The sequence below is a fragment of the Pseudonaja textilis genome, chromosome 13 (assembly GCF_049901715.1).
Source record: "Pseudonaja textilis isolate UNSWEBS1 chromosome 13, rPseTex1.2, whole genome shotgun sequence".
Lineage (NCBI taxonomy): Eukaryota > Metazoa > Chordata > Lepidosauria > Squamata > Elapidae > Pseudonaja > Pseudonaja textilis.
Genome location: NC_142002.1, coordinates 7,850,319 through 7,875,139, shown reverse-complemented (window position 1 = coordinate 7,875,139; position 24,821 = coordinate 7,850,319). Strand labels below are relative to the sequence as shown.

The window sequence follows — 24,821 nt, the reverse complement described above, 5'->3', positions numbered from 1 at the left end:
CTGTTATATTATTTAAAAAGCTACCCATACCACAGCCAAATCTGGGTGGCATACAAGGTTTAAAGCAACAACTATAACATATAAACCGTGATGTACAAGTTTAAAACAGTCAGCCTCAAATCACAGCAACCACATCAGCTCATCTAATCTCTTGGCCAAAATACTTCGGGAAACAGATCTTCAAAGTCTACTGAAAGCCTAACAGAACCAGGGTCATCCAGATTTCTGGACAGATGCTGTTCTGGATGGATGGATGGATATGAATAAAAATGAAAGTACATAGTTCTAGCTTTTAAAGTACTTTTAGCAACCTAGGCCAATTTCAAACAGTCTTTCAGGTAGTCCTCAATTTATGACCACAACTGAGACCAAAATTTCTGCTGTTAAGTAAATTGTTAAATGAATTTTGTCTCATTTTATGACTTTTTTTGCCACTATTGTTACAGTGGTGGTATTCTACCGCTTCAGCCTGGTTCAGCTGAACTGGTAGCTCCGATGATCATCTGTGAGTGAACCAGTTCGCTCCGATGAACAGCTGTTGGGCCCTCCCACTTTCCTTGGCTCTATACTAACCTTTATTTCCTGCTTTTCAACCTCAGCTGCTTCGTGTGGCACAACAGATTGCCACATGTCAGCTGTTGATTGCAGGATTGCAGGAGATTAGTAGCAAACACTCTGTGTGCACGCTAAGTGCACATTTGACGTGCACGCACACAAAGCACGCATGCGCGTGCAAAGCATACCCAGCAAACCATGCTCACAGAACCAGTGGTAAAAAACCCCACCACTGTGTTGTTAAGCTAATGACATGGTTGTTAAGTGAATCTGGCTTCCCCGTGGACTTTGCTTGTTAGAAGGTCACAAAAGGGGATCCCTTGATCCCAGGACACTACAAATGTCATAAATATGAGTCAGTTGCCAGGTGTTGGAATTTTGATCATGTGACCATGAGGGTGCAGCACCAATTGTAACTGTGAAAAATGGTCCTGTCACTTTTTTTCAGGGGTGTTGTAACTTTGAATGGTTGCTGAATGAATTGTTTTATGTCAAGGATTAACTAGGACTGAAAGCTAAACTGGAACCATGTGGCACTTTCATCTCCAAAATCCCAACACTTTTGAGAGTCGAAGCAGCCACAGCCAAGGAAGGTGCGTCTGTTTTAGAATTTTAAATTTTAATTTTTTTAACTCCCTGCTTCGATAGTCCTTTCCTAAGTGTCCTTCTCTGAGTGCTGTCTGATCATTTCTTAGACAGCATCTCTTCCCCTTGTCCCTCGGGATCATTCTCCTGTATCATTTACAACTGGGAAATTTGGAAAAAAATTAAGAGCATCAAGATATACAGTTTTCCAATGTTCCTGTTAATAAGAAAACCACCAGGGTATCTTGATGCTCTTAATGACATCTTTACGCATGTCCAGACGTTCATCTAATAGAAAATGGCTGGGTTCGTGAGTTAAAGCAGGGGTCTTCAAACTTGACAGCTTTAAGACTTGTGAACTTTAAACTCCTAGAATTCCTCCTCCAGTCATGTTAGCTCAGGAATTCTGGGAGCTGAAGTCCACAAGTCTTAAAACTTGCCAAGAGACCCTTGAGTTAAAAGATAAAGAAGTTTCTTTGGGTCTGGCTTAGCATGAATCCAGCATTTATGGTTTGTAGGTGACCTAGCCAACTGTAGTTTATTCACCAATCTTGGCTATGTATAAATCTGGGTATAACCTATGTAACAGAGTTGTGTCAAGAAGTCAGATAACCAAAAGGCCGAATTCTAAAACGCATACTTCCAGGACTGAGAAGAGACACGCTTGGGATGAATTTTGGGAAATGCAGTTCCTTCACAGCTGGAAAGCATCAGGATGAGGAACATTGGACCATTAAGTAAGGAGAAGTAGCTAGGAATCTGGGCTGAACTAAGCTACATTAAAAGTGTTGCAGCTCTTAAGAGATGAAACCAAGGTGACAAATAAGGCTTAATCAGATCAAATATCCAGCTGCAGAGAGCAATGTGTTTGCTTCCTTTCTTGTTCTTTGATGTTGTTCTTTTCCCCTGCCACTGACATGGTTTCCTTCTGCCCAGAATTAGACGTTGACTTTGTCAATTAATTCAAAAGCAAGAAGAGCTATTCCTCAAAGAACACAGTGAAGATCTAAATTGCTTCAGGACTTCCAGAACCCATTCCATTAAAAAGAGAAAAGATCTGTGCTTTGCAGTATCTGTTTCATATTGCCTCTAAGGCTGAACGACAGAAATCAAATTGCTAAAAGAGGCAATTCGGTATTATGGATTTGTAAAGGAAGAAGGCAGGAGAATAACAAGATTAAACACACGCACAGCCAGACACAAGCTGGAGCCTAAAACATAGATTTCATCTGCCACGCTAGGAGATAAATCATATAGTCCTAGGATCAGCGAAAGAAACAGTATATAACAGAATTTGTAACTAATCTCATAAGGGACTATCTTAGCAATGCATCACTAAATAAAATATTATACACAGAGGGGAAAAAATACCTACAATGCATTGTACTACATTGTACTGAAAAACTAATGTAGGCTATTCACACAAGTATTCCCCCAACCCTGAGTGCAAAGATCTATGTATAACATATGGATATTGTATTCATTCATTCATTCATTCATTCATTTATAAAATACACAAATAAAACTTTGCAAATAATTTTACCAAATAACCTACATTCTCATACTCTTTCATAATCTTGGAAGTTTTAAAGAAGAGATTGGATAACCATTTGTCTGAAATGGTATAGGGTTTCCTGCCTAAGCAGGGGGTTGGACTAGAAGACCTCCAAGGTCCCTTCCAACTCTGTTATTCTTTTATTTTCATTTCTTTCCTAGAAAAATATTCAAAGCTGCTCTCACTAGGATTACACGCTGAAACAGATAAACAAGCAAGTAGCAGTGAGAGTCACCTTCAAATGCTTTCTTCGATATACATTGTGAAACCTTTGGAACATAAAGGCACTTCTTGCTGCATATGTGTAAAAAAAAATCATTTATTAACAATACAGAAAGCTTCCTTAGACTGAGTCCTCCTAAATGAATCCCCAACAGGGATATTTGTTTAGTTTTAAGACCCAAATGTTCTTCAGTCTACCTGGAATCCATGGAGCTTGGTTTGAAAATTTCTGCAATCAGCATGCAAAACTAATGTTCTTTTCCTATGCTAGCCTGTTCTGTGTTTGAGAAGTTAAAGTGGAATATCCTTTGATCTTTATCAGATCTCTTATAGGCTGATTTATCTAGTATGATGCATTTTCAGCAGGATGAGATTGTACATTAGTGCTGTGGTCCCCAGCCTTTTTGACACCAGAGATCTCTTTCATGTTTTGCTCGCTCATTGCTTACCTCCAGCTGTGCAACTTGGTTCCTAACAGGCCATGGACTGGTACCAGTCCACAGCCCAAGGGTTAGGGACCCCCTACACCAATGATTCCATAACGGCGAAAATGCTACACAGCTATTATCCTCAATCAAACTGCTGCTGGTTGTACTGTTTATACCAGGGGTCGGTAACCTGTGGCTCTGGAGCTGCTTTCATCCCTCTGCAGTGGCTCCTTATCGCTGGTCAGCTCCACAATTGATAGGGCTTTCAGTTAGGACAGGTAGAGGAAAAAGGATGCTGTGCTAGGAGGAGACTCTATGGTGGGGAAACCGGACTTCCGGTCTGCTCCAAAATTCAATTGGGGGGGCGGCTTCCAATTAGGTCCTTTGTGGCTCTTTGAGTGTTTAAGGTTGCCAACCACTGGTTTAGACACTATCCCACTCCCAAGATGAAAGTCCCTGAAAATGGATCACCAATTTTTAATTTTTAATGGCGTGACAGAATAAGAAAAGAACATTAGCTACAAATAAATGTTGTGGACTGGACTTGGACCCAGTTCACATCCCAGAAGGAATGGCTAACCACTTCTATAATATGCCAAGAAATCCGAATGAATTTGCTCTGGATTTACTCCTGATAAATCACCAGAATGAAGTCATTGTAAGTGTGTATCATGGAATTCATTTGAAATTAAACTGAAAAGTACATTTCATGAAGATGGGAAAAGGGACAACTGTCATTACCAGTGAGAATTTCTTTAATGAAAATGAGTGTGTTGCCTAGAATAATATTTTTGTTCCAGACAGTACCTGTTTTGACAACTGATGCACCATTTACACAGTGGCAGAAGGGGATAGCTAAATTTGCGTAGCAGAGGAGTTAAGTATAAGGTGTTGCAATCGGCAAAGGGAAGAGGAAGAGTAGGTTTGCCGGATTTGGAATTGTATTTTGTGGCTTGTTGTTTGCTTTGGATGAAAGAGTGGGTGTTGCTGAGAAATGGAAGGCTTTTGGGGTTAGAAGGACACGACCTGAAGTTTGGGTGGCATGGATATCTGTGTCACAATAAACTCAAGGTTAATGTGGATTTTAAACATCATTACGTTAGACATGCCATGTTGAGAATGTGGAACAAGTACACCCAGGATGTGCTTCAAAACATTCTTGTCCTGCCTGCTATCTGGACTCTGGAAAGAGTGCAGAAAAGAGAAGCAAAAATGATTCGGGGCTAGAGGCTAAAATAAATGAAGAACAGTTGCAGGAATTGGTATGTCTAGTCTAGTGAAAAGATATAATAACATGTTCCAGTATCAAAGGGGCCCTCAGAAAGAAGAGGGGGTTAACCTATTCTCCAAAGCACCTGAAGGCAGAACAAGAACCAATGGATGGAAACTAATCAAGGAGAAAAGCAATCTAGAACTAAGGAGAAATTTCCTAATAGTGGAGGAAGACGAACAACTTGCCTTCAAAAGTTGTGATTGCTCCTTCACTGGAGGCTTTTAAGAAGAGGATGGACAGCCACTTGTCTGGAATGGTATAGGGTATTCTGTATTCTATCCAGCTGTGGACTATTCTGTTTTTCATCTGACTATTCCTACGTAGTGTCTCCTAAGGTCATTCTCACATACAATTGTACTTGGTGAATCCCTGCAGTAAATGCAGACATGCAGGCAATGGAGAATAAAAACTGGCGGGGGCAGTCAGTGGTAGTATTTGCTGGTTCTCCGAAATACTCAAAATTTCCGCTACCGGTTCTCCAGAACCGGTCAGAACCTGCTGAAGACCACCTCTGTTCCATAACCTCAGGGGATGGTGGCCATTTTTCATTTTTTTTTAAAAAAATCAGTCCTTTTATATATATTTTTTGAAGTACTACTGTTTATTGGAACTGGTCAGGTAATCAATTTAAGTAGACTCTTAAAGGTCAACTACACAAGTCACATCCACTGAGATGACATGGTACTGACACCTCAGTGTATGAACTGCTTCTATGCATCATAGCTAAGTCTCTGAACCCAAGTCCACCTCTATCCAGTTTAGCCAGTGAGAAATGCTAGCTTCTATTGCAGAGAAATCCAGCAATCAGATTTGATAGAAAATAATATGGAAGACATTCTCTTCGTGCTGATATTTGGCCGCCAACCCAGCTGTACTTCATTCAAGTAAACTGCTTTTATCACCAAGCTGCTTGGAGACACAACACTGTTGTGACTAAACAAGAAATATTGGCTGCTTCACTAGAGCATGACTTCACATCCAATCCAAGCCAAGTGTGGAATCCAGCCTATTCAAGATCAACTCTTCGAAGGATTCAAATCTCAGATCAGACGGCAGAGTTTCAGAAACTTATTTCAAGCTTCTCCGGGAACCCCAATGTAGCATCACTTTTGTGGCTGATTGAGGGTGACCATATTAATGGGTCTCCTGAAATCATTATGATGTAGTAAAATATGTCATGTCTAGAGGAATATACTGAAGTTTACTGAAGAGCATTGGACATCTCTAATACTTACTTTATTTAAATTCTGAGGGTATTAGCAAGGGAAACACTAACATTTGTTCATGAAGATTTTGCATAGGGGCACCCTTAGGTCATCAACAGAATATTATATTTGTAGCTCAGGGTTATTGAACTGTGAGATTCTTGGTGCTCTCTGTTTGGTGGGCAAATAGAGCTCATAAACATTGATTTCTGGCAAGCAAGCAATTGAAGGGAGGGAGGGAGGGAGGGAGGGAGGGAGGGAGGGAGAGAGGAAGGAAGGAAGGAAGGAAGGAAGGAAGGAAGTTACTATTGAGAGTGCCTGGACTTCCATAGTCTCTCAGTAAAATCCCCTAGGAAAATCACTTAGTCTCCAAAATCATATAAAGAACTGAAGAGAGGATTGAGAATTTTATTGAGTGGGAGAGTACTTGATATGTTTCCTAAGAAAGTGTCTTATTAAGCCAAGATCACATGACTATTACTTTCAAGCAACCACATCTTACACAACTTGTTTACTTATATGATTCCTTACTACAAAGAGAGGGGAAAATCAAAGGAGGGGAAAAAAACCCACAATCTCTACAAGACACATAAAAAAAATAGTTCTGGAGAATTATTTGAAAGTAGCAAAACTACAATAAAGATAATATGCATGTCGGTGTGCATAATCAGATAAAAAGATACAAAGTGCACATTTCAAACCCCAAAATGAAAATCTTTAATCAGAAAACTGGTGGTCTCTGGGCTTGGCTGTTTTCTTGCAGACCAAATTAGGTAACATCATCAGTGCTAGAGGGAGTGGAGAGGAGGAGTGGGAGGGAGGAGGAAGAGGAGGAGGAGGACTATGGGGACTTTGGTGCTCTCTAAATTTCATGGTTTTCTTGTAGACATTTCACTACCCAGCTAGGTAACATCATCAGTGCTAGAAGGGAGTGGGGTTTACTATCTTTTTATATACTAAAATAATGTCTTGCCCTTCAGTATATAAAAAGGCCACCAGGAGGTTTTATCTGTGTCCTCGGGATCACCTGGGTAGTGCAAATGTGTGTGGAGCCTTCTTGGCTGCAGGAAGTTTTCTGCCCTGTGTCCCTTCACTGTTGAAGACAGATTCAGGTTGTTGGGGATGAGTTTGTGTTGTCTGCATCTCAAACTGAAGTGGAAAGAGTTCTTGTTGTGTGCAATTCAAACATCTGCACTCCTCAAGTGATCCTGAGGACACAGATAAACCTCCAAGTCGCCTCAACGACTCTTTCAAAGAAAGCAAATGACCAGCTGTCTGCAAGGAATATAAATCCTTCCATTCCCTACCATTCAGTCAGAGCTGAAGAAGCTTCTTGGATGAGAAGTGAAATGTCTTCAGAGAAAAAGAAGGAAGTCCAGCTGCCTTTTGAAAAAAAGCACCTTTGGCGACGAAGAAGGTTGAGCCTCCTCGCTGACGGACCGTAGATTGAGACTCTCTGCGGCTATGGTCCGTGCTCTTTCGTTGGAGAGCCCCGATCATTACAATTAGGGGCTGAAGCTGCTTTGGAGGGGCGGCGGAATAAGGGGAAGCCGCAAACCAGGTTGAGGGGAGCTGCATCTCCCCCCCCCCGGGCTTGGTCTTTTCCCCCCCAAATATGACTGCAGTGGTGGATTTAAAATGGCCACCCCGAAGAGGAAGACTCAGCTGGATTAAGATTTGTGCAGGAGGGAAGAAAGAGGTGGATAACATCTGAACCGGGACAACTGGGCAATCCAACTAAACAAAAGTACCCTGAGATTAAGGTAACATGGAATTTTTAAGAAAAGAAAAGTGAGCGGCGAAATTAGGGACAGGAAAAAAATAAGAAAGTATTTTTGACAGCTAAGCAGAGCTTCGAACCAGGCAAAGAAGAAGCTGGAACTGAAGATTTAACTAAATTGGACTAAAATATTTTGGGAATAAACAGGCATAAAATAAAGCTGGACTTAAGATTGTCAAAAAATAATAATAATAAAGTTTACAAATTGGAGACTGGACTGTGCTGGAATATTGAGGTTCGAAAAAACCCTAAATAAAAAAATAGGGGGAAAAGGTGAAGACTTTGTATAATGGAGAGTGCCACCTTTTGACAAAAACTTGAGCTCAAACAAAAGGGAAAGCATCCCTTTTGTTTCTGAATGAACTTGTGTGGATATAACATTAAAGAAATATTGAAACAAAGTAAGAATCTTAGAAAGTGAAAGCAGAACCAGAATAAAGAAAAAAGCAAGGAAAGACTGACTGTGGGATTGATTGATGTTTTTGGAATAGACCCTGGGCTGGAATAACTGAGAACTTTAGAAAATTGAAAGAAGAGAGAAGGAAAATAGAGTGCTTTTTTGTGGACCTTAACGATCATAAAATATAAGAGTGTGTAATGATGATATCTCTTCGGGAATTAAATATGGAACTTAAAAATATGAGAGAATTACTACAGGAAAGAGGTGAATCACTTTGCTCTGTGTTAGAAAAAATGGAAATGGCAATTGAAGAACAAGAAGAAAGAGCTTCAGAGGAGGAGGAGTTGACTCAAGGAGAAGACATTTTAAATAGACAATTAACACAAAGAACACTACAATGAAGTAGGGAAAGAGGGAAGGTTAAAATGTTGAGATTTAAGAAGGCAATCAAAAGGGGGAATACCTGTGAAGTCAGAAAAGGCAGAAAGACCCAGCAGAAAAGGGGAAAGGAAGATATTAAGAAAGAGAGGGATATAAACTGGAATGAGGAAAGATATAGGGAAAAGAAGGGGAGGAGGAGCAGTAAAAAACAGGTGCATGAAATAAAGAACTACGAAAATAGTAAAATGTTGAAAAGAAATTGTTTTTTCAGAGATAATGCTTGATGAATTAAAAAGGGGATTCTGTAGGGTGACAAGGGGTAACAAGAATATTTCTGCAATTAAAAATATTTAGAAAATAGGGTAATATAGATACTGATAACTCTTATAAAAAATCAAGGGGGTAAATATGCTGCGGAATCCAAATGAAAAGATGTAATGATTATTACTGTAACTTCTTAAAAATAATGGTTTATTGGAAATCAAGATGAGGGAATAAAGGTATATTTTAATCATTGAGGTGTCACACTAAAAGCAGTAAAAGGGGGGAAACCTATACTTGGTTTTTTTTTTTTAGTGTTAAAATTTGTATTAATCTAGAATTTATAAAAAGAATGTGTAATGGAAAAGGAATATAGACTAAACAACCAACTAAATTAATAAGTTAATATAGACTATTAAAGGCAAGGAGAGACATTGGTAACTTTATTATTATTGTTGTTGTTGTTGTTATTATTAGGCAAACACATATTGTTTATCTTTATTTTTAAAATAAATATTAAAGGATTATATTTGAAATAATTGAAATGAAACAAAAAGATGTTTCGATTGAGATTAATGAAAGAGGCTAGAATTAATGTGTTTGTTTCTCTCCTTACTGAAAATTTGGAATGGAAAAGGTAATAATAGAATTAAGTATGCATACATGAATGTATAATTGCTGTCATATTTGTATGTAAAGGTGATGACCCGGAAATATGTTGTCCACTAAAAAGAGAGTTTTGTTTTTAATGTGAAAAACTGAATAAAATTTGTTTTTTTTTAAAAAAAAGCACCTTTGGGACACTCATGTCCTGGATAAGGACCCAGATTGTTGGAGGCAAGAGGCTGAATCTATAAACCGCTTAGAGAGGGCAGCAAAGCACTGTGAAGCAGTATATAAATCTAAGGGCTATTGCTCCAACTGAGAATCTCCATAAACTTTATTTACACACAGCACTTGAGCATCTTTTACGTTTGTGTTTCCATTGTAGATTTTTAGCATCATCCATGCAGTTCATTTCCAATCAGGAACATTTCTCTAACAGACAGAAAAGAGCTTCCTCTCCATTATTGCCGATCTCTCATTAGTTATTAATGCTGCAGCACTCAAAGAACATTGGCTCTGACTCCCTTTGCTTGTTGTCACTGATACTGCTTCAAGACACAAGCCCTTGATGACACACGTCAATAATGCCAGCCACAGACCAAAGAGGGCAGCAAACCAAAAGAAGGGGGAGACGGTTCCTGACCCAGTTGGGTTACTTTTGAGGACTTGGCAAAGGTCAAAGGAGAGCATGATATTTTTTTTCTCCTTAGGCTGTTGAATTTCATAAGAGAGTTCACTTTAAAAATCGAGCTGCTTTTTTCCCTCCCTTGTTACTTTTGAAAAATGTAGGGACATAAGAAAGCTTGTCTCATCATGAGTCAGTTCACTGGTCTATCAACATCGCCATTGTTTTCGCAGACTGGAAATGGCTCTTCATTGTTTGATGAGACTCTTTCCCAGTTCCATCAGGAGGTGGTGAGGCTGACCCCATGACACTCTGCAAAAACGACTGAATACAATTTCCAGTGGACAATGGGTGGAGATGCCACTCCCTGCCTCTCCAATGAGTTGAAGCAGCAGAATTATTCAGAGTGAAGGAAATGACAACATTCAGCTCTTGGTAATGCAAACTCTGTATATAGGTAGCCTTTAATGTCAGAAACATCTTGCCTGTGTGTCTTGGGTTTGCAAAACCCTTACATTTATCCATAATATGAGCCATTAAAATGAAAACATTAAATGCAAATAAAATAAATGATAACATTTAGGTTTCCTAAGGCCTAGCAAACATTAAGAACTGTCTCTTTCTTTTTAATAATTAAAAGAAAACTAACTAGGCAGAGCATTTTGCAGGGAGGGAGGGAGGGAGGGAGGGAGGGAGGAAGGAAGGAAGGAAGGAAGGAAGGAAGGAAGGAAGAAAGGAAGGAAGGAAGGAAAATGAAGGGAGGCAGGGAAGCAGCAAGGAAAAGAAGAGAAAAATAAAGGAAAGAAGAAAGAGTGGGAGGGAGGGAGAATTCCTACCACATAATTAGTGCCAGCAATTCTTTGTAAGCCCTACTGTTTTTCTAGAGCAAGCAAAGGGCATCATATTCTCCGGATGCTGCACTGTTTTCCCAAAAACCCACATCACCAGTGACGTTCCATCCAATTTCCTCTGTGCTGGAAGTGGAAGCTTAGTAATTGAGGATGAACGGGAGAGCCACCTCTTGTTGTAGCATGTTGAGCCATAATACAACAAACCAGTGTTATGGTGTCATAAGACCAACTCTCTGTTACTGAGCTGGATTCAGAGTTAAAGCTTGTTGTGTGAACTCAGTCCTAGTAGCTCAGTTCTCCATGGTTTTCACTTCCACTTCCCCGCCTCCCTTTTTTCCGATAAAGAAGTCATTTGCTGGAAGTGTTGTCCTCCGCCCACTTTTCTGTCCAAATTACAGCCCAGTTCTTCCTGGGCACACAGGCTCACAATCAAACCACACTTGCCCATACAGTGCCCGAGCACAATACTGCTCCTATGGGCAGAGTGCCGATTTTGTACTCACGCCCCATTCAGGTGCATAGACCCAATGCAGTAAGAGCTGCATGAATTTAATGCTTTCTAGTTTCTATTTTTGGATTTTATGCTTTCTATTTTTTGCAAGCATACCTGGAGCAATGGTTTCCAACCTCCCTGAATCAAGCTTCCTAGTGCTGGTGCAGTGTTGAAGGGCGGATCCCGTAAAAACGAGGTAAAAAATTACATCGTCACTTTCGACGTGATCATCTTCAGTAAGCAATATGGTAATTATGCAGTCACCCTAAGGAAGCCAGGGAACAAAAAAAAAGAGAAGAGACTTTTAATTTTAACATCCATTGATGAAATAGGCTAGTTTAGTAATAGTTGCCTTTGGTGGAATCCTAAAACATCTGGAGAACCACTTGAAGACCATTGGCATTGACAAAATGAACCTCAGTCAATTGCAAAAGGCAGTTTTGCTTGGAACAGCTTACATCCTGTGACATTACCTTTAAAGTTATTAAACAATGTGTTCCTTTACCAGATCTTGGGAAGAACTCAGTAGGAATAGGAATATTCTCTATTGTTCAAGTATAATGAGACACACAAGGAATTTGTCTCCGGTGCATAAGCTCTCAGTGTACATACAAACAACAACATAGTGGTAAGTCATAGATCATAAATCATAGGATACAATCATAATCATAAGATACCAATAGGAGAAGGTAGTAGGAAAGATAACGTGAGAAGATGAAAAGATGAGAAAGATGGGTAGATAAGAAGGATGATAGCAATATAGCTCTACTAGAAAATATACTTAGGCATAAGACAGTGCTGAGGGGAGTAGGCATTTAGTGATGGCATGGGGGTGGGATTTGTCTTGGAATGCAATGCCCTATAGCGCCATCCCGAGGGAAGGAGTTGAAATAGTCCAGGGTATAAGGGGTCTGTAGATATTTTCTCAGCCCTCTTTCTGGCTCGTGCACTATGCAGGTCCTTAATTGAAGGCAGGCTGGTTGCAGTTGTTTTTTCTGCAGTCCTAACTATCTGTACTTGTCCTGTAGGTGGATAAAAATTCCATATCCAATCTAAACATTTGGGTGACTGTGAAACCAACCATAATGTGTAAGACAGTATAGGTTATTATGACAAATTGGATGAATTAAAAAGTTTGGTGCTGGAATGGGAAAAAATTTAATGTGGATCTTACTAAGGTTTTCAAGGTACGAAGAGAGAGAGACTTATTCTTCAAAGAGCAATTAGGACAACATCACTTTAAGCCAGATCTTTATATGCTAATGATTTCAATTGGGCTTATTTTAATCTTCCTTATTCATAAATTTGTGGGACACGGTGGTTCAGTGGCTAAGATGCTGAGCTTGTTGATCAGAAAGGTTGGCAGTTCGGCGGTTCGAATCCCTAGTGCCACGTAACGGAGTGAGCTCCTGTTACTTGTCCCAGCTTCTGCCAACCTAACAGTTCGAAAGCATGTTAAAAAAAGTGCAAGTAGAAAAATAGGAACCACTTTGGTGGGAAGATAACTGTGTTCCGTTCGCCTTCAGCACTTAATCATGCTGGCCACATGATCACGGAGACGTCTTTGGACAGCGCTGGCCCTTTGGCTTTGTAATAGAGATAAGCACCGCCCCCTAGAGCCGGAAATGACTAGCACATATGTATGAGGGGATCCTTTACCTTTACCTTTATTCTTAAATTTATGGGATTTCATTTGGGCCTCAATGTCTATGGAGATTCTCAGTCATCCAGGTCATGGTTGTCCCAAAGATGCTTTTTCAAAAAGCAATTGGACATTCTTGCTTTTCTTTGAATTTCCCTGTATTACACTTCTAAGTGAAAAACAAGAAAGTCTAGTTGCCTCTTGAAAAATCAGCTTTGGGGTTTGGGCCTCAAGTCTTCCGGCTGTATAGAAAAGGCAAGACACACAACTGGTAAAATAATAGAAATCATAATAACCCTTAGGGAGGCCACACCAGCTCCCTGGGCAAGAAAATATTATCCCTGTTCCTAATGATTGCATAAAAGGACAAGGAAGATGTACTGATGGAACTGGGATAAATAAACAACTTCCAAAACTTTGGAGCAACAAAATAACCCCATACTCCATCCCCTTCAGCCTTAAAAAGTAGCAGAAAAAAGGTTTTGGTACTTACCTGATACACCTGTTCTCTTTGAGCTGTGAGGAGCATCCAGTAGTGGGAGGTGCTTCAGTCTCTGCATGTCTAGGCTGGGCTTAATTTCTGGAACGCTCCTCCTCCTCCTCCACGGGACTCCTCCCCAGGGTTCCCCAGTTTTGGCGAAGACAAGAGAATAAACACCTCAACGTCCTAATGATATGTTGGCCGAAACAGGACCCCACCAGATGGAAAAAGGGTGGGGCTGCATGCTCTTCACAGTTCAAAGAGAACAGGCATATCAGGTAAGTACCAATGCCCTTTCTCCCATGAGCGGTTCAGAGCATCCAGTAGTGGGACATACCAAAGCTTGGCCTGTCCTAAGGGAGGGACTCTGTCTGGCTTGGAATCTCCTCCGGGTCCCTGTGAACCTGTTGCAGAACTCTTCTGCCAAAGGAGGCCTCGGCAGATGCAAACACATCTATTTTATAATGCCTAATGAAGGGCGATGGAGAGGCCCAGATTGCAGCTCGACAAATTTCAGTTATTGGTCCCTGCGTGGCTCACGCTGCCGATGCTGTGGTGCTCCTTGTTGAATGAGCTGTTATGCTCCTGGGCACCCGTAGTGATTTAGTCTGATACATTTTCGCTATCACAGCCCGTAGCCAACGGTTTATTGCGGAAGATGAGACCTTGCATCCCTGAGTGTTTGGCTGAAATGACACAAATAAAGCTTCTGTTTTTCTGAAAGACGCTGTGCAGTGAATATATATTTGCAATGCTTGTCTCACATCAAGCCGATGCCATTGTAGTTCCATCCCTTGAGATGGCCTGGGACAAAAGTTAGGAAGTATCAGCTCTTGTGCCCTGTGAAAGGCCGAATTAATTTTGGGTATAAACGTAGGATCAGGACGAAGGACCACCCGGTCCAAATGGAAGACACAAAGATCTTGTCTGATCGACAAAGCTGCCAGTTCCGAAATACAATGAGCGGAAGTGATCACTACAAGGAAAACTACTTTATACATCAGAAATTGGAGACTTGATGATTTCAAGGGTTAGAAAGGGTACATAGTGAGTGCAGCGAGAACCTTGTTAAGGTCCCAAGTGGGATAACTGTAAACCACTAGCAGGTGTAAATTTGTGGCTCCTTGAAGGAAACTCTGTATGTGTGGGTGATGAGAAAGAGACAGTAGACCCTCACAAGTGACAACCGATGCCAAGGCTGCCACCTGTCTTTTCAACGTATTAAGTGATAATCCCTTGTCAAGCCCCCCTTGAAGAAACTCTAGGATTTGAGCCACTGATGGAGAGATGGGATCAATTTGAGACTTAGTACACCATTTGCAGAAACTGGACCATGTGGCATTGTAAATGCAGGTTGTTGAGAGGCGTCTGACAGCTTGGATGGTGGCGATAACTCTGTTGGAAAACTTTTCATTCTTCAGACGTCTACACTCAAGACGGTCAGGTGCAACCATTGAGGGTCCGGATGTTGAAGGGGTCCCTGGGTTAGCAAAACCCTGTCCGGTGGAATTCTCCATGGTGTTGATAAGGATAGACTGCGGAGGTCTGAAAACCATGGCCATCCGGGCCAGTAAGGAGCTATTAGCAGAAGCTCCACCCTCTCGTCCAGCAGCTTCTGGAGGACCTTGGGGATCAGTGGTGGGAATGCGTGTAGAAGACCCTGGGGCCAACGGCAGTGGAGAGCGTTGAAGCTCTCTACTCCTTGCGAGGGGTACCTGGAAATGAATCTGGGGAGCTGAAAGTTGAGGGGGGAAATGAACAAGTCTGCCACCGGCTGCCCGAATCTCCTGACTGCCTCTTGAAACAGGGTCAGATGGAGGCGCCACTCCAGTGGATCAATCATGGCCCTGTTTAGCCAGTCTGCCTGTGTATCCGAAATGTGCTCTGCTCTGATGGAAAGCAGGTAGTTCTCCTCCCAACAACACAAGCACTCCGCTTCCCGCATAAGGTGTTTCGACTGTGTGCCCCCATGCTTGTTTATGTGAGCTTTTGCTGTTACGTTGTCGGTCAATATTAGTATGTGATGATTGTGTACCTGTAGAAAGAAGCTGAGAGCCAGGGGTACTGCTCGAAGCTCCAGTCAGTTTATGCTGCTCGACTATTCTATGGAGGACCAGCAGCCTTGGGCTGTGAGCGATTGAAAGTGAGCCCCTCATCCAAACAGGCTGGCATCGATGGTGATGGTAAGTCTGTGGAGCTCTTTGAAGAGACAACTTCTGTTGATGACTGGTCCGGTCCACCAGTGTAGAGATATGAGGACCTTTGATGGTACCTTCTGGAAGACCTTGGGGATCAGTGGAAGTGGAAGGTCCTAGGGGCAGAAGCTAATCCAAAAGGAAGGGCCACATATTCAAAATGGTAGTTATTATAACAGAATTTCAGAAATTTATAGTGGGAAGGCCGAATAGCAATGTGCAGGTACGCCTCCATCAAGTCTATGGATGTGAGGACGTCACTTTTTCTGATGCCAAGTAAGATAGATTGCACGGTATGCATTTTAAACTTGCGATATACTAAGAAATGGTTGAGACATTTCAGATCTAATATCGCTTTCCACCCCACCCCACCCTGAACTTTTGGGAACAACAAAAAGATGTGAATAGAAACCTCGCCCTCGTTGGTTGGTTAGCTACTGGTGGGATGGCTCGTATATCCAGTAAATGTTGGATAGCTGTTTCCATAAGATTGCGTTTAACTGGATCTCTGGAAAGAGGGCATGACATAAAGAAGACTGGGGGAGTGGATTGAAACTCCAGCGCAAGTCTGATTGTGTCTCTGACCCAGGAACCAGATGTTGATGAGTCCCATTGGTCCGCGAATAATTTAAGGCATGCGGCAATGGGAGTCGGGTCCAGGGAGTTATTTTGGATGCCGCAAAGACCCGTTTCCTGCTCCTTGAAAGGATCTCTTGGATTGGCCACCCCTTCTGTTCCTAGCCCTGAAGTCGGACCTCTCTGGCTGCTGCCCTGGTCTGAATGATGGGGGTCTCTGGTATCTGGGTGAGAAGGGTCCCTGATAAAAGGGCCGAAAGTATCCCCTCTGAAAGGACTGAGGGTTTCTAGAATCTGACTTCTGAAAAAGGGAAGGTAGAATTTTCTTTATGTTTCGGGTTTCAGTTAGCAGCAGGTCAAGGGCAGGGCCAAACAATCTGTCTCCCGCAATAGGAGATGAAGCCAGCTTGCATTTGTGCTTAATGTCTGCTTGCCAATGTTTTAACCATAGTAAGTGTCGCGCTGTGACATGTGAAGTAATTAATGGTCCTGGCTGAAAACATGACCACATGGTAAGTTGCATCAGCTGAGAATTCAGCAGCTGCTATAAGTTTTGCAATATCTTGGTGTGCTCTAATGTTGGAATTAGGGACATGCTCCCATCAGAGGCAGAGCTATCTAAGAGAAGAACAGGTAAAGAAGGAAGCGGCCGTGGCTGCTCTGATGGCCCACGCATCAGACTGATGGGCCCTGCGTAGGGCTAGCTCAGCCCATTTTTCCTCCAGCTTTAATGCCCCCAGCGCTTCACTGGAAATGGAGGACGCTAATCCCACTATAGGTTTATCTACCTTGCGAGTATTCAACAATTTTGAGAAATCAGGGGCCAAATTAAAATATTTCCTGTCATATCCCGTGGGGGCCGGGTACACTGCTGCAGATGCCCATTGTTTCTGTACCAGGTCCGAAAACAGGAACTGGAATCACATCTGCCTCGACTACTGGTTGGTTTAAAATTAGATCTTCTGGTCCCTCTTTTTAAGGAGTTGGAGTGGTAGGAGGGGCCGACTTGTTCAGGCGCGCAATGTTTTTTGCATTAAACAAGAATGATCTGAATAGTTGTGGGTGGAATAAGCCTGTAAATACAGGTTGATAGCGAACGAAGCCCTCATCCTCAGACATCCTCCTTTCTAAGGGGTCCAGTTCCAACAGGAGCGGGTCACTGTCATGTATTGATCCTGATTCAATCTGTTCCATTTGATCAATTTGATCCACTTCTTCCGCCTCCTCCTCCTCCTTTGTCAGCCCTTGGAGGGGCGGTTCCCCCTGTAACTGTACCTGGGTATAGTGTTGCTCCGACCTGGTCAAGAACCTTAGTGATTGAGAATCATAATCAGCAGTTACAGGATGTTCCCTGGTCCGATCTGTGTGTTGAAGACCTGATGCGATTCCCTGGCAGATTGCCAGCTCCATCCAGGCCTTCATCCTCTCTGGAACTTCCTCTGGAAGAATGTCGTTCTGTCAAAGACCGGCAGCCATTGGAGTGAATGTAGCTTCGGGAGCCCTTCACGTGGTTGGTGTTCCAGGTAACTGGGCCTGTTGGCTCTGGAGAGTGAAGCTGTGCCTGGATGAGAGGGAGAGATCTAGGGGAGGAGGAGGGTGGGAAGAGGTAGATGGACCTGGACTGGGGGGCAGAAAGTCCTGTGAGGCCCTGTGCGCCTCCCGTGTGCACTTATCTATCTGCTTTTCTAATGCTTTATGGTGCCTGTTGGCATCTTTTTCTGAAGCTTTATAATTCCCTTTAGTCAGCTTAGGTTTGTGCTGAGATTTAGCTTTGACCTTCGAGGTTGAGGTCTGAGAGCTACTACCGCCTGCCATTTCGATTGAAGGAATTACAGTATGCTCGTTATTTGATGCAATACTGTGGAGGCGGTTGGCACGCCCAGGGGCCTGATCTAAGAACAGACTGGTTGCCCTGACAATGTTTTATTCCCCCTCTTTTTTTTAATTATCTATCTATAATGAGTCGTATCTCACTAATAATATTTTATTGATATTAAAATATTATACCGAATAGATGATGAATTATTATTATTATTATTATTACTATTACTATTACTATTACTATTATTATTATATCACTAATATATAGCTATATATATGGATATCAAATAAATAGCACACAGCTAAAATTATTGAAAATCCAAACAGCCAGATTGAGAACGCCTAAAGGCCCAAGTTAATGAAGGTAGAGGCCTTCAACAGCTTCCCTGAACAGGTGGACACAGGCCTAAGTGCTCGCTGTTGTGCCGCTGGGTTGATTGGGCTGTGAGGGTTAAGCCAACAATTTAAATGTACAGATAGCCTCGAATATAGTAAGAAAAAGATGAGGGTGTAATGATCCCAAGGGCTCCTAAAGATAAACCTCTGCTTGGGAAAGAAAGTACCTCACACAGCACGAAATGAAATACAGTCAGTGCGGCCACAAGTTCTTTGTAAAAAAAACAATGGACTCTGGCCATTAAACTTTTGGTGCGCTCCCCAGCAGCAAACTTCTGCTGGGTGGAGGAGTAGCCTCAGAGAGCTTCTCCTATATGGCTAAATGGGAGGAAGGGTGGAAAGAACTAAGCATTTAAATCTTCCACCCCCAGACAGCGTTCAGAAGGAGAGCGATACGACTCTGTTGTGAGCAAAAACGCTCACGCCGCTGTTCAGATGTAATAAACTCTGTGGCTATCAGAATGGCAGGGGTAGAAAGAGCGGTTGTGGGGAGGAAGTGCGGAACAATGCTGAAGCCTCCCTCTGCTTCGGGGCACGAATCAGCGCTTCCCAACAATGTGAGCGATCTCCGGCTGCCAGATGTTAAAGAGCCAACATCGGGAGATCGTAATGCGATTAGGAGGCTAAAGAGTCCTAAAGACAAACTGGTCAATTTTCAAACCTGCTAATGAGAAACGAATTTTCCTGTTTCAGCCAAGGAAGAATCACAAGCACTGCCTATCCTGAACGAGGCTGAGCCAAAACTGGAGAATGCTGGGGAGGAGTCCCGTGAAGGAGGAGGAGCATTCCAGAAATTAAGCCCAGCCTAGACATGCAGAGACTGAAGTACCTCCCACTACTGGATGCTCTTCACAGCTCATGGAAGAAACAGGCGTTTCCTTCAAACAAAACCAAAATAAAAACAATTGGCACATCTGATTGATTATACTGTTTTTTATTCCAGATGAAGATTGACCCACAGGCCACAAATACCAGACACAGAGAAACAGTAACCATCAAGGAGAGTGCTGGTAGCAAGCAACTTTTGGGTGAACGCTCAGAAGAATAACTGTGTGAGTTGGGATCAGCCATCCAAGCTCATAGGTGAATTTCAACTTTGATGGCAAAAAAAGAAGAAGGTAAAAACCAGGAACAAAAGCAAACAAAATGCTTTTAATCACTAGAAAAATCATAAGTCAGGCACAAGAAACCAGGAACCAGGATCGAGTTCAGAATGCACTATGATTATAAAGCCCATGGAGTGCTTTAATCTGGCCTGCAGGGCCACCCTGGGACCAGTGCGGGACTGGCTTGCAGTGCCTCTGCCAGCAAAAACAGGCTCCCGAGCTCCATTTCTGGCTGTGACGGCCTCCTGCAACCCTCTGCCAGCGAAAACGGAGCTCGGGAGGTCTATATGCAGCCCTCCCAAGCTCCATTTTCGCTGGCAGAGGGTTGCAGGAGGCTGTCGCAGCCTGAAACGAAGCTAGGGAGCCTGTTTTTGCTGGCAGAGTGCTCGGGCCGCCACAGGTGACCCTGACATGAGTGACATTGAGCTGGCCATGCCCACTCTGGCCACACACACACTGACACACACACAGACACACACATCAAGGTCAAACACAATCCTGGTGCGGCCCTCCATGAAATCAAATTTGACACCCCTGATCAAGGCAAACTCGCAATGTAAATGGATTTTTAGGAAAAGTGGATTTAGGTCTCTTGTAGGTGCGGGGAACATAGGGACTCCAGACTGATGATGCATTTGACCCTACCCTCCAGGCTCAATCAGGTCATTTTCTGCATCGTTCCGAAAATGATTCCCCGCCCCTGGGGAAAAGTTGGGAAAGCTAACAAAATATCCCTTGTCTCATTTTTTAGAAAATGCCAGAGGATTGAGTGCAGAAGCAGGCAGTTCTCAACTTACAATGGTTCATTTAGTGACCGCTCAAAGTTACAACGGCACCAAAAAAAGTGATTTATGGCCGTTTTTCACAGTTATGGCCATTGCAGCATCCTCATGGTCACTGATCCAAATTCGGATGGTTGGCAACCAACTCATATTGATGACGGTTGCAGTGTGCCGGGGTCACACGATCCTGTTTTGTGACCTTCTGATGAGCAAAATCAATGGAGAAGCCCAATTCACTTAACGACTGTGTTAGTAACTTAACAACTGCAGTGATTTACGTAACAACTGTGGCAAGGAGGGTTGTAAAATAGAGCAAAACTCACTTAACAACTCTCTTGCTTAGCAACATAAATTTTGGGCTCCCCTGTGGCTGTTAAGTAAGAAACTACCTGTATTTCCCACCCACCCAATCGGTTTGTTAGGAAGACAGGCTCACACCTTTCAGTGGAAGGCATCCTGGTTTAAATAAATCCAGAATTTTGCCATCAAGGAAGGCTTTCCCCTTTGCAACAGCAAGGTAGCCTGGAGCTCCGAAAGAGCCGTTTAATTTGAGCGTGTTTATTTTTCCTGGTTTATTATTACCCAAATAATGTCATCTGTTAGAGATCACTACCGCACAAGGTGGCTATTATAACCCCCTTCACTTAAAGCAGCTAACAAATGACTAGCTGGCCTTGCCAAGTCTCATTTGGAGAAAAAGGCTTCCGTGATCAAAGCAAACTTCTGGCCCAGACAAGCAAAGAAAAGTATAAGTTAATTTCGTACCTAGTTTGGACTGTCTAACACTGACTTGGCTGGGTGCCCTGCTGCCAATGAAAACAGATGGTTTTCTGCCATTCGGCTGACACTGAAAACAGCCGCCTTTCCTTTCGAGTCACAAACCTTTCCGGGAAAGTGGAGATGTGTGGAAGGATTTCTAAAAGGGGCTGGGGCAGCAAGAAAATTGGGTTTCAAGAGGGATCCTTCTGGTTTCTTTTGAATCCTGCCCTCTCGATTGTTTTAATTATTGACTCAGTTTCTAAACTGCCCACCTCACCCAGGGGTGGTATTCAATTACAGGTTTTTACTACAGGTTCTGTGGGTGTGGCTTAGTGGGTGGGGCATGGCTTGGTGGGCGTGGCAGGGGAAGGATACTGCAAAATCCCCATTCCCTCCTCACCCCACTAACCTGCTTTCCAGCTCCGTTCTCCTGTGCAGGGCAACCAAAGAAGACCCAGCCAATCAGCTGGGACTCGGGTGGCAGACCATAGACGGGGGCAGGGCCAGTCAGAAGTGGTATTCTCCACACTACTCAAAATTTATCTCCAGAAGTGGTCAGAACCGGCTGAATACTACCTCTGATCTCACCTAAGTGACTCTTGTAGAAGCCTCAACCTCTGATGAAGAGAAGAACCTGTCAGGTGCAAGAAGTCGGGAGCCAGGGTAGAGTTTCAAATGTACTATAAGTTTATTTCATGCTACCAATACACAAGAATCTGATCTCCTAACAGTCAAGGTGAGTTGGCGCCAGATAATGTCAATGGGACACGGTGGCTCAGTGGCTAAGACGCTGAGCTTGTCAATCAGAAAAGATTGGCAGTTTGGCAGTTTGAATCTCTAGCGCTGAATAATGGAGTGAGCTCCCGTTACTTGTCCCAGCTTCTGCCAACCTAGCAGTTCGGAAGCATGTAAAAATGCAAGTAGAAAAATAGGGACCATTTGGTGAGAAGACATTCCGTTCGCCTTCGGTGTTTAATCATGCCGGCCACATGACCACGGAGACGTCTTCGGACAGCACTGGCTCTTCGGCTTTGAAACGGAGATGAACACCACCCCCTAGAGCTGGAAACGACTAGCATGTATGTGCGAGGGGAACCTTTACCTTTACTTGTCTAGAGAAAAGAACGACTATGGGTGACATGATAGCAGTATTCCACTATTTGGGAGCCATCCTAAAAGAAGAAAGAGTCAACTTATTTTCCAAAGCACCAGAAGGCAGGACAAGAAACAATGGATGGAAACTAACCAAGGAGAGAAGCAACCTGTAATTAAGGAGAAACTTCCTAACAGTGAGGACAATTAACTAGTGGAACAACTTGCCATCAGACATCTCGTGGGTGTTTCATTACGGGAGGTTTCTAAGAAGAGACTACTGTCGACAGTTACTTGTCTGAAATGGTATACCGTCCTTTACCTTTACCTAATGGCAATGGACTTCAAAGGAGGCTGGATTTAGGTTTCTTATAGGGATATAGAGACTTCAAACTGATGATGGGTTTGACCCTGCCCTCTGGCTCAGCCTAGTCATTCTCTACAAAGCCCAGTATTAGAAACCAATATGGAACTGATGGAACTTTCTGACATAAAGGTGCATCCACCCAATTCACAGCAATTAAGTTCTCTTTGGCAGAACCATCATCAGGACACATTGTGGGGGACGGGACACTGGGGGAAACGTTGGAACTCTATTGTTAGAGGGTGTAATAATAGAGTCCTTTAATATAGGGGAATATTTATAGCTCAGGATTGACATGAGGGGTCTTTGGTGCTCTCTGAGCCTGCTTGTTTTCTTGCAGACTAAGTGACGTCATCAGTGCTAGTAAGGACTAGTAATTCCTTATTAGAACTGATGGTGTTACCTCCTTTGGGTAATGAAACATCTGGAAGAAAACAAGCAAGCTCAGAGAGCACCTAACTGCTCTGGTATTCATTCTTCGAGGTTATCTCCATACTCCTGTCCTAGACAAGGTTATTTGCTCCATCTGTATTCAAGAACATTGGATATAAAGTGAGCTGCAGAGCAATCTATGACCTAGTTGTAATCATCTCAGTTTGGGACCTAATTAACCACAATTAACTTGCAGAATTCATTAGAAGTCACAGAGTTGGCTAATCACCTGAAGACTATAAAGGAGCCTGCACAAATTCATGGAAGACAATTCTACCCAGGTTTATAGCTCAAGGCTCATGATTTAATTAGGGCAATCATAGACCCCTGAACCCAATATTTCTTCTAGATTGGGGTAAGCATATCTCCAAATTCATGTGGCAGGGAAATAATAGCAGAGATGGTTGTGTCTCCATCTGCAGGTGAGCACTTCAGAGCCACCTGGTTGTCTAGACTGAAATACAGAATGCTGGACTAAGATGGACTTTGGATTAATCCAACCAAACTCTTCTTATAGATTCCAAGTCCCAGCAGCTAGAATAGCCAATGGAAAGGATTGATGTTGGAGAACAGCAGGAAGAGCTTGGAAGGGCTGAGCTAAACAAAACATCAGCCTAGAGTCATTACATTCCTACAAATGGTCTAAATCCAACCCTTCTCAAATTCCATTAGCCTTTTCATCTGTCACCAAGTCAGTACTGAACTTCAGTTGACCAAATTCTTGTGTACAGTTTTGAGCAGCAAATCTTCTGAACTACTTAATGCATGGTCCTGATTTGTTGCACCTGACAATATAAGAATTCTAATTGGAAGTACCTTCTCCTGGATCAGAAGAAAGAGTAAAGTTTTCTTTCAATGCCATCCTCTCTTTAGACAAATCAAATTATTAGCAAGCACATTGGTGAGCCATGGATAATATAAGGGTCATGCAACTGGAAAATGTTCCTGTTTTGACACATGTTGTACCTCTTACAGAGAAATGTCAGTCTCTTTCCAATCTCCAACTAATTTAAAGAAATCCACATGTCAACACAATGGCTTGGGCTGTTTTTGCTTTAGACTGAAGGGCAAGCTTTTTTTATTATTATTACTACATGTAGAATGTCAAGCAGAAAACAAATATTCAACACTTACTCATAACACATTCATTCTGCTTGATAGCGCTGGATGATTAATATAAAACTGTGAAGTTACTGGGAAGGGGGGCAATTGGCAACCCTTCACCTCACAGCTGGCTATGAAACCATATCACAAATGCTCAAGGACAATTGTCCAAGAAGGTGTACATAAAAACCTCTCTGGTACCTTTCATCGAGTCTTTTGACAAGCAAGCAACAGCCAGAGGCAACATTTATTAAGAGCATACAACTTGGTAGGAAGAGTTTGTGATATATAAAATGGCCTGTTTTTTTCCTTCAAAAAAAGTGCAATGAAATCATACAGAATATGACTTATATTTTTGAACTTTCATGAAGCAATCTATGTAAAAGTATTCTTTTGAGTGAGGAACAGACAATGTGCTAGCAACTTATTCTAAAACACAGACAGGAACAGTGGGAAGGGGGGACAGAGTCCATTGTCCTCTCACAGAGCAGCTTTGGGACTTTCATGTTCTCAAACATCCAAGTTTTCTAAACCAGTCTTTCTCAACCTTGGCAACTTGAAGATATGTGGACTTCAATTCCCAGAATTCCCCAGCCAGCAAAGCTGGGGAAAACAGGGATGGGAGAAGAAATTTGGGGGATCACAGTTAAAAGCTATGGGGCAGGTTTAACAGAAGCCACAGGGTGGTACTCCACTGTTCTCATCCAAGGCTGATTGAGAGAGAAAAAAAAAAGTTAAGCACAGAGTTGAAAAATGAGTGGCTTGGGGTCCCAAATTCCCATGTGTAACAAGCTCAACAGTTCAATCCAGAGGTTGTCAAATCTTGAGCAATGAGGTAGGTCAGTTTTCCT

The 24,821-nt window shown here is 42.6% G+C and overlaps 1 protein-coding gene across 9 annotated transcripts in view; it reads right to left on the bottom strand.

Moving 5' to 3' along the window:
* The window catches only part of AKAP13 (A-kinase anchoring protein 13), a 285,438-nt gene that overhangs the window by 141,548 nt on the left and 119,069 nt on the right, over nt 1-24,821 (bottom strand). For all 9 annotated transcript variants that reach the window (XM_087941336.1, XM_087941338.1, XM_087941335.1 and 6 more), the window contains exon 4: nt 11,335-11,485. In XM_087941336.1, coding sequence (XP_087797462.1) covers nt 11,335-11,485 — 151 coding nt within the window. The remainder of the gene's footprint in view (nt 1-11,334; nt 11,486-24,821) is intronic.